General features: G+C 38.0%; 2 protein-coding genes across 3 annotated transcripts in view; one reads left to right on the forward strand and one right to left on the reverse strand.

Moving 5' to 3' along the window:
* LOC128855734 (head-specific guanylate cyclase) overlaps nt 1-4,428 on the reverse strand; it is a 28,378-nt gene extending 23,950 nt beyond the window's left edge. Inside the window, exon 1 of the mRNA XM_054090888.1 lies at nt 4,283-4,428. The gene's annotated coding sequence lies outside the window, so the exon portion shown is untranslated. The remainder of the gene's footprint in view (nt 1-4,282) is intronic.
* Nucleotides 4,429-11,140: 6,712 nt separating this feature from the next.
* Nucleotides 11,141-14,261, forward strand: part of LOC128855735 (lysoplasmalogenase-like protein TMEM86A) — a 32,637-nt gene continuing 29,516 nt past the window's right edge. The window contains exons 1-2 of one of the 2 annotated variants that reach the window (XM_054090890.1): nt 11,141-11,360; nt 11,426-11,617. In XM_054090890.1, coding sequence (XP_053946865.1) covers nt 11,597-11,617 — 21 coding nt within the window. In that variant the 5' untranslated portion in view covers nt 11,141-11,360; nt 11,426-11,596. Of the gene's footprint in view, nt 11,618-14,261 lie in introns of both variants that reach the window. The other variant, XM_054090889.1, reaches the window with a different exon arrangement.

Below are 14,261 nucleotides of genomic sequence, written 5' to 3' on the forward strand. Positions count from 1 at the left end.
ATCAATTGAAGTATTCACCACTTAGAGTCTTTACTGTTTCTGAGGGTCTTTTCCGTCGAATTGCCCATAAAGAGCTCCGGTATAAATCCCACATTATACGCAGAAAGATGGTTTATGTCGGAGCAAGCGAGAACAGCGAATTATCCGATCAAAACGCCTTCCTTCCTCGACCGTCAGTTTTACATTACCGGAACAACCCAGATTTATATCCGGTCAGAGATTGTCACTCCAGCAACACTCCCCGTACATGTATGGGGGATGTTTTTGCTGCTACAACATCAACAACAACAACAATCAAAACGCCTTCGAAACAAAAACAGCCTGAAATGACTTAGATGTTTTGGTTTCTTTTTTCTGATGAAAAATATTTTGACCAATACAAAAAGGCCGGAATGACAAATGGCTAAGTTCTAATCCTGCAGAGGTTCCTGTTGTCAAGCATACAAAGTTTCCACCTACTCTTTAGATTTTAGCTGCTGGGAGCAACAAAGGATATGTCATGCCACACCACTCCTTTTTTTTTTTTTATTTATTTATTTATTTATTTATTTATTTATTGTCTTTGAATGGATACATTCTTACAGACTATATTAAGCTAATGTACAATAGTTTATTAGTTACTAAGAAAAGAACGATTTAAGATGATTGACTAAGATGCCATACGGCCATGTAAAATCAGCACCAGAAGAATTGAAAAACATATTTAAATCTGAACATGCCCTAGGAATCGGAGCATTCATCCCATAGTTGGTTCTCGAGAAGCCAATTTTAAAGGTTTCGTACTGTCGGAGCCTCATATTGGGTATATTAAATTGAATTTTACTTAAGAGGGAAGGACAATCAATAGATCCAGAAATAATACGAATAATAAATGAGCACGATAGAATAGACCGTCTGCTATCAAGTGGTTTTAAGTCAATTAGTAAACATCGAGAGCGGTACGATGGTACAGGTTCAGAAAAGTTTAAAGATCGGAGCGCAAAACGAAGAAAGACTTTCTGCACTCTCTCAATCCGATTAGACAGACCTATTTGGTACGGTCTCCAAATAATAGCGGCATACTCTAATCTTGATCTAACAAAAGCACAATACAATGTTTTGAGAGTGTGTGGGTTGGTAAATGCAGAACAATTTCGGCGAACGAATGCTAGCATCGCATATGATCGTCTTATGACGTGGTTAACATGGCTGGTGAAATTCAGCTTAGAGTCGAAAATAACGCCTAAGTCTTTAATTTCCTCAACGGATTGCAAGGGTAAGCCAGCAATATTATACGAAGTATGCAAAGTGTTGTTTGATTTAGCATATTTTACGTGAAAGCATTTGCTAATATTTAGTGACAGATGGTTTAAATAGCACCAGTTCCGGACATTGTGCAAGTCGGTTTGCAACTTTTCAGAGTCCCTAACACTGTTAATCACCGCAAATATTTTAAGATCATCAGCATACAACAAGTGTTCTGCAAATGAAAAGCAAGAACCAATATCGTTAATAAAGAGTATAAAGAGGAGGGGTCCTAGAATACTTCCCTGTGGGACACCGGAGGATGCAATAAATGCACGGGATGTCGTATTATCGACGGCTACAACGCAGTGTCTGTTGGACAAATATGATTTGATCCAAGACAAAAAAGTGGAGTGTATACCCAATGATGCAAGCTTCGACAAGAGTATTCGGTGCGATACTTTGTCAAACGCTTTAGAGAAGTCTGTATAAATTGCATCAACTTGAGATCTGTTCTGGAATGCTGAAATGCAGTAATCATTGAAAATAGACAAGTTAGTGACAGTGGAGCGACTTGCAACGAAACCATGTTGGTTGGTAGATATTAGGCCTTTGACAGCAAAATATAACTTATCATTTACTGTTATCTCAAAAAGTTTTGAGACAGACGAAAGCTTCGAAATCGGTCTGTAATTGCTAACATCGTTTTTATTTCCACTCTTAAATATAGGCGTAATGGAAGTAAATTTCCAGTCGTCAACAAAAATACCAGAGGACAACGATTTATTGAATATAATTGTAAGAGGCTCAGCGAGACACAAGCAATTCTTCAGCAAAATGCCCGAAAGGCCATCCGAGTCAGGTGGGTTAGGTGGGTTTTTAGTGGGTGAATCGAAAGAGAAGTCTCACACTTTTCGGCTTTCATTGCTTTTTGCCACCTCCAAAAAAAAAAACCACTCCTTTACTCAGTATTTTGGAGTGATTTCTGCTGCATATATCGAGGTTCTAGAGACGAAACACTGGATTGAAAGTGTACGCGGTGACAGCCCATATATAATATATTTCAGCAAGACTCTACTCCTTCACACAAAGCGATGGTGACTCAAGATTGAATGACTGAAAATTTGCATGGGCACATAACACCGAACTTATGGACGCCTAACTCTCGCCTTAGTTCTCTGGCTTATTACAATTAGGATGTAGTTGAGTGTGAAACCAACAAGCACCCGCATAACACCATTTCTTCTCTGAAGCCTGCAATTAATACCGTTATGGATAATATGAGTAACGAGCATTTAATTCGGCCATGCAATCGTTTCCGTACCTGAATCGAGGAGGTTATTGCAGATAAGGGAAGTTTTATTGCGTGATTTTGTAGGCATACGAGTATATAAATATAATAAGTTAAGTTCGGCGAGATTAGGTGAGGTTACTAAGTTAATGTTGCGTAAAGAGTTCGTGAAGTTTCATTAAATTTTCTTCAAAATAAAAACTACATATTTAGTATTACTCCCAAGTTCTCCTCAATTCCTCTAGATTTGGTACGGTGTACTCGTACACTCTGTATTTGACTGAACTTCTCCTCCAATTCGTTGTGTGCATTTGTACATGTGTTATGTTATGTTATGTTATGTTATGTTATGTTATGTTATGTTATGTTATGTTATGTTATGTTATGTTATGTTATGTTATGTTATGTTATGTTATGTTATGTTATGTTATGTTATGTTATGTTATGTTATGTTATGTTATGTTATGTTGTGTTGTGTTGTGTTTTGTTGTGTTTTGTTATATTTTGGTTTGTGTGCGTGTGTGTGTTATTTACAACAAATTACAATTAAATTTGCAAAAAAAAAGTAACTAATTGAACAACAACTTTTATTCAGTTTACTTACTAAAAGAAATAATGTCAACACAAAATGTATTATTATAAAATAATAAAATCAATAATTAAACAGTTGGGGAGAAATTGAAACAATAAATTTTATTCAAGTATTTTTTAAATTTAAAATCTTTTTCTGAACGAAGAATTTTATGAAAATTTTTTCTAAATTGTTTCGAACAACGACTCATTTTGCAGAACCGCAATGTATATTACATTGTAAAAAAAAATTTACATAATTGTATTTATGCGAACAAATAAACGTAACTTGGTCATTTCCATTGCGATTCCATTTATCTCCTTCTCTATATCCATACAAAATATCTATCAAACAAATATATTAAAATTAAAATTTTCTTTTGAAAAATGTAACCTCTCCTTTTCTTATGACGTTGTCACGTTCAACTATCTTCAGTAAACCGACTTTACAGAAAACCTCTTTTTTTTATATGAAATCTCTTTATTGCAGAAATACTCTGAATAGCTTGCCAATGCCTGTCGAGGCGGCGGTTATAAGAAAATATTAGCCCCAGGCCTAACGAATGGTAGTCATTCAAAGCCAACGGATCACGGCGATCCCACTTAGCGCTTTGTGTGAGTGTAGTTTGAACACGAATTTTATTATAGTTCATTTTTTTTGTAATTACGAATGCATTTACTAATCTCTTTTATTTTCACTTTTAATTCGTTTAATGATTATCGTTAACTCTATTAGCAGCCTTGATAAATAATTTACATTTTCTTAGCAGCCTTTGAGTAACTATTGTTGAAAGTGCTGAATAAACCAATAAATACAAAATGAATAGCTGCTATTTTCTCGTACTTTTATTAAAAACATTACTAATCCATAATGGGCACTTTTGATGCAGCTGCAATAGAACTGACAAGTTTGCACTTCACACAATTTCAGTTGTTGTCGTTGGTGCTCCACCCTTGCAATTGTCTGCCTCTCATTGACCTCGGGTTATAATCCAAGTCGGTCACTTGGCCGATTCGGCTTCTGTATCCCAAAAACGAAAACTTGCACTGAATACACATTTTTCTTCGAGGCTGTCTAGCTAAGCATTTTTATTTTTGTTCTTTTTTAGTCAAGTTCACCAAATTATTTTGTAAACTATTTCACAAAAAATCCAAAATTAAACCGAATTATCCTACTATAAACACTGCAACGCTTACCTTGAATGCAGTATGCGATTAGTAAAGCAATGCAGGCGTTGTTTGCCTTTCTGTGTGGGAAGGCAAAGTGGTGCTGCTGGCGCAACCGAATGTTAATGGTGCCGTTATGCGTGCACACCGACAACTTGTTTTGTATTTAACGAAGGAGTAATTGCTACTGAATTGCTGCGAATTCCTACCCATGTCCTGGCAGCTTTAAAGCTCTGTGTGTAAGAGCTTTTTGCAAGCAATGATTTTGCATCGGCGCAAATTCACTGAAGTTCGTGGAACTTTGAGTACTTCAGATGGTTTGTGTTTAGCTTATGGATGCAAATTATTTTATTATTAATAATAGTAAATAGAGAGGAAGCAGATTTGTATATGAATGTGTGTGTGTGTAAAAATGAGAGCATTCTCTAAGATAAGTATGATTAGTTAGAACTATAATCGATAATCGATAACCGATAAGTTTTCAGTCAATTTGTGTCCTAAGCTGTTAATGGAGAAATTTGAATAGCTGCAAATTTTCAAACAATATTTTTTGTTTAATAAATTTTTTTTTTTTTAATATTTATTTTTTTCAATATTTAATTTTTTTTGTACTATTTAAAAAACATTTGTGGGACAACATCAAAACGCACACCGCAAATAGGTTAAAGAGCTTGGCCAAACACCCAAAACGGGGAATGTGCCAATTATTTGTTTTTGTTGTTTTAAATAGCTGAAAATTTTGAATCAATATTTTTATAATTTTTTATTTTCTTTTTGGTACTATTTACAACAATCTAAAATTGAAAACTTAGACACCATGTGGGGTCATCTGAAGCATGCGGACTCACTTAAATAATTTGTTTACAAAGAAAAGCGTCCTCGGACGACACCCAACTGTCAAATTTGCGACAAAGAAGTCAACCATTTATTACTTTACACAATACACAACTTTGGCCAAAAAGTAAGGTGAATTTATTTGTCAAACTTCGCGGGATTAAAATTTCGCTCTAGTTATTTCTTTCATGAGTTGGCAGCACTGTTAATAACATCTGGGCCAACTTTCATGTGAATGTCATTATCAGTAATATATTTACGCCTGTGTTTACCAAACGACCAAGAGTGCATTTTTCGATTTTTACAATGTCTGATTTGATTGAGCAGAGAAGTGCCATCAAATTTTGTTTGCGGAATGAAATTTCGGCTGCGGAAACGTTTAGCATGTTGCAGAAGGCATTTGGTGATTCGACCATGTCGCAGAAAAATGTTTACAAGTGGTACAAAGACTTCAAAGAGGGTCGAGAACGTGTTTATGACTTGGAGCGCTCCGGACGACCATCGACGTCAACAGATGACCAACACGTCAATAAAGTGAAGGAGTTAGTGCTCAAAAATCGTCGGCTAACTGTTAAAGACCTTACTGATATGATCGGAATATCAGAAGGATCTGTGAAAACCATTTTGAAAGACCATTTGGGCCTACGAAAAGTTAAATCTCGTTTGGTACCGAAAACTTTCAATTTCTTGGAAAAAAGTCGACGCGTTGATGTATGTGAAACAATGCTTTCAGACTATCAGGACAAGCTCAAATGCATCATTACGGGAGATGAGACTTGGATTTATGCTTACGACCCTGAAAAAACCGACCAATCAAGCGAATATCGTGCTAAAGGCGAGGCCAGACCGAAAAGAGCACGTCAAAGTCGTTCAAAAATAAAGGTCATGATGACAGTTTTTTTCGATTTTCGTGGTGTGGTGCACTATGAATTCCTTCCACCTGGCCAAACTGTTAATAAGGAATATTATTTGAGCGTTATGCTTCGTTTACGTGGAGCAATTCGTCTAAAAAGACCAGAATTATGGGCCAACAAATCTTGGTTTTTGCATCACGATAATGCACCGTCTCACACTGCACTAGTTCTTCGTGACCATTTCGCCAAAAATTCCACGCATATCGTTCCGCAACCACCGTATTCGCCTGATTTGGCTCCGTGTGACTTCTGGCTATTCCCAAAACTCAAGAGACCACTCCGGGGAACGCGTTTCGAGTCGATTGAGGAGATAAAAGCTGAATCGAAGAAGGTGCTGATGGCTATACCGGAAATGGACTATTTGGCATGTTTCGGGGATTGGAAAAACAGTTGGCATAAGTGTATTTCATCGAGAGGGGATTATTTTGAAGGGGATGAAATTGATTTACAAAAATAAATAAATATTTTTCATTTTACAACCAAATTCACCTTACTTTTTGCCCACAGTAGTATAAACATTGAACTGGAAATATTTTACAAGCCGAACGAAAGGCATTCGCTATGGCTGATAATAGGTTTTTGAGCCCTCCGAGGAGGTAAATGCTCTCCATGGTTAAGTAAATAGTATAAATTTCCATTTGTTTCGAGTAGAAAGCAAATTTCTCATCGAATAAAATCATAATATAAAGCGTGCGTACGGTATTAGAGGACAACTTGAGAGTAGAACTAATTACTTTTTATTTTAAACAAAATTTACCGAAATTTCACGAATTTTTTAATAGGACTATGAATAAGTTCGTTACGGTTTTACAACAGATGGCGTAACTTGATTATTATTCCATCGATCCACATTTCCAAACATTCATTGGAGAGCTACTGTCGTAAGGCACAAACGTCAGTATAAGTTTTTTATTTGAAGCGTAAACAACAATATTTTTACCACACTTGAAAATGTCGAATTTCGTGCCAAATAATGTGTTTTTGCGGGGAATTCTTCTTCATTATTTTAATATGAAGAAAAAAGCAGCCGAAAGTCATCGTATCTTGGTGGAAGTTTATGGTGAGCATGCTCTATCTGAGCGAACGTGCCAGAAGTGGTTTGCACGCTTTAAAAGTGGTGATTTTGGCTTGGAAGACGAAGAACGCGAGGGTGCGCCGCCAAAGTTCATGGATACCGAATTGGAGGAATTGCTCGATCAAGATCCGGCTCAAACGCAAGAAGAGGTTGCAAAAACTTTGGGAGTTGATCAATCAACCATTTCCAAACGTTTAAAAGCCATGGGAATGATCCGAAAGGTAGGCCATTGGGTGCCGTATGAATTGAAGCCAAGAGACGTTGAACGCCGTTTTATGGCATGCGAACAACTGCTTCAACGGCACAAAAGAAAGGGTTTTTTGCATCGAATTGTGACTGGCGATGAAAAGTGGGTCCATTACGACAATCCAAAACGTCGGGCAACGTATGGATACCCTGGCCATGCTTCAACATCGACGTCGGCGCAGAATATTCATGGCCTGAAGGTTATGCTGTGTATCTGGTGGGGCCAGCTGGGTGTTGTGTATTATGAGCTACTGAAACCGAATGAAACGATTACGGGGGATGTCTACCGACGACAATTGATGCGTTTGAGCCGAGCACTGCGAGAAAAACGGCCGCAATACGCCGATAGACACGACAAAGTTATTTTGCAACATGACAATGCTCGGCCACATGTTGCACAAGTGGTCAAAACATACTTAGAAACGCTCAAATGGGATGTCCTACCCCACCCGCCGTATAGTCCAGACCTTGCGCCATCCGATTACTATCTCTTCCGATCGATGCAACATGGCCTGGCTGACCAGCACTTCCGTAATTACGATGAAGTCAAAAAATGGATCGATTCGTGGATTGCGGCAAAACCGACCGAATTTTTCACAAAGGGAATCCGTGAATTGCCAGAAAGATGGGAAAAAGTAGTAGTAAGCGATGGACAATATTTTGAATATTAAATTTGTAACCATTTTACGTCAATAAAGTTTCAAATTTCGAAAAAAAACCGCACGAACTTATTCATAGTCCTATTACACAACCTTAAAATTTCTATTTGCTGCAATAAACTCCTCGATTCGAGTACGGAAACGATTACATGACCGAATCAATTGCAGGCTTCAGAGAAGAAATGCTGTTATACGGGTGCTTATTGGTCTCACACTCAACTACGCCCCATACGTATTAATCGAGAGAATTAAAGTCTGCGGAGTAAGGCGTCTGGTCATGCAAATTTCCAGTCATCCAATTACTGAGGGTTTCACTGCTGTCTCTAGAACCTCGATATATGCAGCAGAATTCACTCGAAAGCCTTGAATACAGAAGTGTGGTGACTGAACAAGTTCTTTGTTGCTCCCAACACTTAAAATCCCAAGAGTTGCCGGAAGCTTTGTACGCATGGAAACAGGAACCTCTGCAGGATTGGAACTTAGCCATCTGTCATTCCGGTAATATCTGCGGTTGACCTTCTTGTCTTGGTCAAAACTTGTTTCATCAGAAAAACAAGCCATAACATCTGATAACATAAATACTGCTGGAGTTACAGTCTCACTCCTATTGATATAAATCCGGTTTGATCGGATAACTCGCTGTTCTCGTGTTTGCTCCGTTATAAACCATCTTCTGCGCCAAACGTGAGATTTATACCGAAGATTTTTATGAACAATTCGATGGATAAGACCCTCAGAAACATTAAAGACTCTCTTGGTGAAGACTCTAATTGATTTTGAAGGCTCCTCGTCAATGATGGCTTGCACTTGTTGAATAAATTCTGTAGATCGGGCAGTGTCAGAACGTTCCTCGTGTTTTTTGCGTTTTGCAACAGATTCTGCCTCACCGCGATGATGCTTCCAATTCACGGCGAACGTTATGAACGAATGAACGGACGCACTTATGAAAATTTGACATTTCGAAATAGCTGTGATTTGCAGGCGACGATAACTGAATGTATCTTAATTTCTTGAATTGAGTTGTAGTCTTATTTGAAAATGGACGAATGTATAGCTTTCCGCTTCCTTCGAACGACAGGTAGTTTTTTTATGAGGAACTTTTTTATGGCAGAAATGCAACCGAAGGTTTGCCATTGGCTTCCGGGGCGCGTCCACTAATAGAAAACACTTGTTCTATCAATTGGGTTTCGAACCTGCGCACTTCCGAATGGTAGTTACGCACAACAAAGCTCATTGAGCAAATGTAATTTTACTGACTACGAATTCCTAGACATCTGGACAACCTGATACCGAATGCCCGCTATTTACGAAATCTCTGGTATCTCACTATGTGATATGTATGTAATTTCTTTAACAAGCAGGCCACATAGCGGATTTCATTTAAACGTTTTAAATATGTATAGGGTGGGCCAAATAAGACCTACTAATGTCACGCAGCAGGTCCATAGTTTGCCTAGCAGTATCTGCAGTTGCCCCATCTTGTTGAAACCACAAATAAGGATACTGCTCCGCCATTGGCCGCAAAAAGTTTTCAATCAATGTTCTGTAAGAAGCTCCTGAAACCGATTCCGGCGTTTCATCCTCATTTTCGAAGAAATATGGGCCAATAACTCTAGTGACCATAACACCGCACCAAGCAGTACATTTAGATGGGTGCAACTGATGTTGGTTTGTTGCCCTTGGATTTTCAGTGCCCCACAATCTACAGTTTTGTTTGTTGACTTAACCATTTAAATGGAAATGGGCTTCATCCGACATCAAAACATTATTTAAAATATCAGTTTGTGTGGCTAATTGTGTAAAACGAATAGCGTATTGTAGTCGTTGTTGGTGGTTGCACTGTAGGGTTCCATAATAAATTTCCAACAATTCATTTATAACCAACAAAAAGAGATAAATAAATATGTCAAAAAATAAAAAAGTTATTTGTGCTTAACATTAGTAGGTCTTATTTGGCCCACCCTGTACTTTTGTAGCTCCATTAACTTTAACATAATAAAGTGTAAGTTTGAAGTCGCTAAGATATCGCACTGATTTTTGAAATTTTCTTTTGTTAAAAAACGCATGACATTTTGCATTGCATTGAAACATGAAAGTCTTTTGTACAAAGTATGAAACTCTGGTTTGAATATAAAGTTTTTCTGATACAACAACTTAATTCAAAAAATTTCCAAAGACGCCACAATAAGTCCTTTCTATTTATTAAAAGTTCGTTAGTTTTTGCTTTTGTTAAGATAGTGCACTCTCAGCGGCCTATTGAGAAGAAAATTTAATCAACAATTTAATTCAATAGTAAGTTGAACTACTAATATTTCATATGATTAATTAAATCTATTCTACTATTACCATCAGTCAACCAAAAATTGCGTAACATTAAGAAAAAAGTCGTTTACATATTCCCTCTATAATAATCGATTTCTATTCAAAGCTAACGCAAATATCACCACTTGCCTATCGCTATTTTCAACCCCAACCTATACCAAGCACTACACTCACATGCACTCAGTACCCCATTCATAACAATTAACCGATTTACGCTCATTAAGCTCACTGCTCCCTCTGCAGCATGGAGAGCACGCGAAACACAACAATCAACATATAACAACCTGTTGCACGGCGACAAATGCAAGCATGGACAATTTTTGATAAAAATAAACATAAAAAGCTCTTGCCACCCCCCGTGACAACGCGTAGACTTCGCGACCAACCGCCCGCCTATCGATTGTGTGTAAACAAAACTAAATAACAAACAACGGCAGCAGCTGAGTTGGGGAAAAGCTTTCTCTCAGCAGCAGCCCCACACATGTAGGTAGGTATGTATGTAAGTGCATATATACATACTTACATATGTATACGAGTAGTGTGTAACTGCATGTATACATACATATGTACGTAAATACTATGTATTTAGTGAATATGTATTTAGTATACTTGTAAGCGTTGTTAAGCTCCAAATCCCAGTTGTCAAATCGACAACATGACGTCCAATGCTAGTTGATTTTGACTTTGCTTTTTCGTTCGCTTATCATCGTTGGCGCTCTGATTTCGGCGTCGACATCGGCATTGGCATCGACTTCGGCGTGGGCTTTGTTGGCGTCGTTGATACACGTTACAAATACGGCGGTGGTGCTCATCTGTTTTGGCAAACTTGGAGATACTCAATTGCTTTTCGCACGTTTCAGTTTCGCTTGGACTCCGCATTACGGCGCACATTGGCGGGGCGGCTAATCGTTTGTGCAAATAACTTTTTTGTTGGTATATTTATATGCGTTCGCTAGCTTTCTTTGTTCTCGTGCACCCGACGCATTGGCTTTGCCCAGAGAAATCAGAAAATCATAAGCAATAAATATTCGAAAGTGAATAATAAAAACCTAATTTAGGTAATTTACAAAGTTTGAAACACATAAAACTATGTACTTATATACAAGTTGAACCCACCTTTAAGATCGTGCCAATACTTGAGTAACAAGGCGAAAGTGGTGAAATGAAAAATGTAAAACACAAATGTAAAATCGTGAATAGTAAAATTTCTTGTAAACAAAACGCTTAAAACTTGCGCAACACCTGCGGAAAGAAAAAACAGCTTATCGAAGCAGTAGAGTGCCTAAAAGGCGCCATGGCTGATACAATGCATCTTGTAAGTATTCATCCGCCACATGTGCAACTATACACAATCATGCAAGCAAATACACATGTGCGTGTGTGTGTGTATGTGGTGTGCCTACAAAATATACTCGTATATGCCAACATATGGGCTTAATGTGTATGGACTAATATGTAACTTTTCCATTTATTGACACATTCCCCACCCAGGGAAATTTCGCCGAATTCAACAAAGCGCGCGGGTGATTTGCTGCATTTGACGAATTATGTAGCTGCAAATATGAACCGAAAACAAATAGGCTCTCCCATTCTGCTCCACCATCGAACGGGTTGCGTTGATTAATTTATTATTTGGGGGAGGGCCATTAAAAGTCCTTTGTAGGTCATGGAATTTATTGGAGGACAAATTATAATTTATGACATTTTTTATTTTTCGTCTACAAAGAACTTAAGTTTTACACTCGATTAAGGGTCGTTTTTTAGAGTGGGCAGTTTTTTTTGACTACTCGATTTCTGAAAGTAACTGAACTCAAATTTGAGTTTGGATTTGGAAAATGCAAAAAACAAATTCAATATGGTGGAAGATGGTCAACGAAATATAATAATTATGGGAGAAAATTGCTCCTCAAAAATTGTTTGGAATATTAATTATAAAAAAGGTTATAGTCATATATCATTCCAGTCCCAAATTCGAATTCAGTCACCCCATAAACTTCAGGTGGTTGCCGTAGCCGAATGGGTTGGTACATGACTACAATTCGGGAGTGAGTAGGTTCGAATCTCCGTGCATAAAACAGCAAAATGATAAAAAAAAGTCATTTCTAATAGCCCTCGGCAGGCAATGGCAAACATCTGAGTGCGCTTCTGTCTTGGAGAAGCTCCTCATAAAAAACTGTAGTTCCCCACATTCGTGGATCACCATCAAGACGCACGCCACAAATAGGAGGAGAAGCGGGCCCAAACACCTAGCAGAAGTGTACGCACCAATTATTTATTATTTTTTTATTTTTTATTTCTTTTTTATTTTTTATTTTTTTTTAATCAAGCTTATATAATGTTAATAACTATTATACACATTCACCTTGGGTGCCTATGGCTACAGCTGAAAACATCATCCCTCCACCAGAATTTGACGAAATTATCGTGGCCCTTAAGGTGCTTGGAAAGGCAAGCGGCGAAGACTCTATAGCGGCTGAACTCCTGAAAGAAGGTGGTGAGGAGTTACATAAGTGCCTCCGCCATTTAATAATAGACGTATGGGAAAAAGGATCCATACCATCTGATTGGCTTAATCTTCCCAGTACACAAAAAAGGTATGCGATAATTATCGTGGTATCTCATTGCTTAACACGGCCTGCAAGCTCTTTACAAATGTTCCCTATGAACGAATCAACGAATATTCTAAAAGAATAATTGAAGACTACGAATGCGGATTTCGTAGAGGCAAGTCTACAATCGACCAATGTTTTGTTCTTAGCCAAATGTTTGAAAAACACTATGAATACGTGCAGTGAACTGTTCATTGATTTCAAACAAGCCTTCGACAGTGTTAAAAGAGATAGGATCCAGCACATATAGCTTGTTCTTGGAATATCTGCACAACTAATAAGGCTCGTAAGCGCAACGCTCACAAATACACAAGCAAAAGTGATCATTCAAGTGAAGCTCACAGAGTCGTTCCCTATTGAAGCAGGTGTAAAACAAGGTGACGCCTTATCAACGGTCATATTCAATTTGATGCACTTTGTCGTAAGGGAAGTCAACAAAGGTGGTACCTTGATAACTAAAACAACCCAAATATGTGATTATGCAGATGACATCGCTATTCTCTCAAGAAATAGGAATGACTTAAAAGAAATTTTCTTAAAAATTAACAAAATTGCGAACGATATTGGCCTTTTTGTAAACGAGGGCAAAACCAAATATCTGTTGAAATCGAGGCGGCCTACACGGGTGTAAAATCTTCATGTGTGAGTTTATACTTTTGAAGCAGTGCAGCATTTTAAGTACCTAGGAGATATGTTCGCATGTAGCGGTGATTCAACTACCGCCATCAGGGATCGCATCAACGCCGCCAACAAAGCGTATTACGCCCATCTTAATTTGTTCAAGTCCCGACTTTTGTCTAAACCTACAAAATTCACTACGTACAAGACCCTTATTCGACCAATCCTAACATATGGTTGTGAGGTATGGACTCTTAAGGTTGATGATTGTGCTCAAAGTAAAATTTTTAGAAAGATCTTTATCCCAATAAGAATGGATGATGGTACCTATAGAATCCGATTGAACTCTGAACTGAACGATCTAACTCAGAACGAGACAGCTGTGCGTTTTGTTAAAGCGCAGCGCATAAGATGGCTAGGTCATGTGATCCATATGCCTGTTGACTGTACCGTGAAGAAAGCCTTGACTGGAAAGCTAATATGCGTGAAGGCCAAAGGCAGACCGAGGAACTGTTGGATAGACGCAGTGGAATACGATCTTAAGAAGGTGGGAATACGTAACTACGAAGCAACAGCTCAAGATAGACCTCTTTGGAGCAGCATTTTGAAGGAAGCTTTGACGCACCCCGCGTTTTAACGCTATGAAAGAAGAAGAAGAATAACTATTATATAAACTGGAGTTGTCATGCGACACTTGAAACTAGGAAATTAGGTATCGTACGAATTACGGAA

Source organism: Anastrepha ludens, chromosome 2 (assembly GCF_028408465.1).
Source record: "Anastrepha ludens isolate Willacy chromosome 2, idAnaLude1.1, whole genome shotgun sequence".
Taxonomy (NCBI): Eukaryota; Metazoa; Arthropoda; class Insecta; order Diptera; family Tephritidae; genus Anastrepha; species Anastrepha ludens.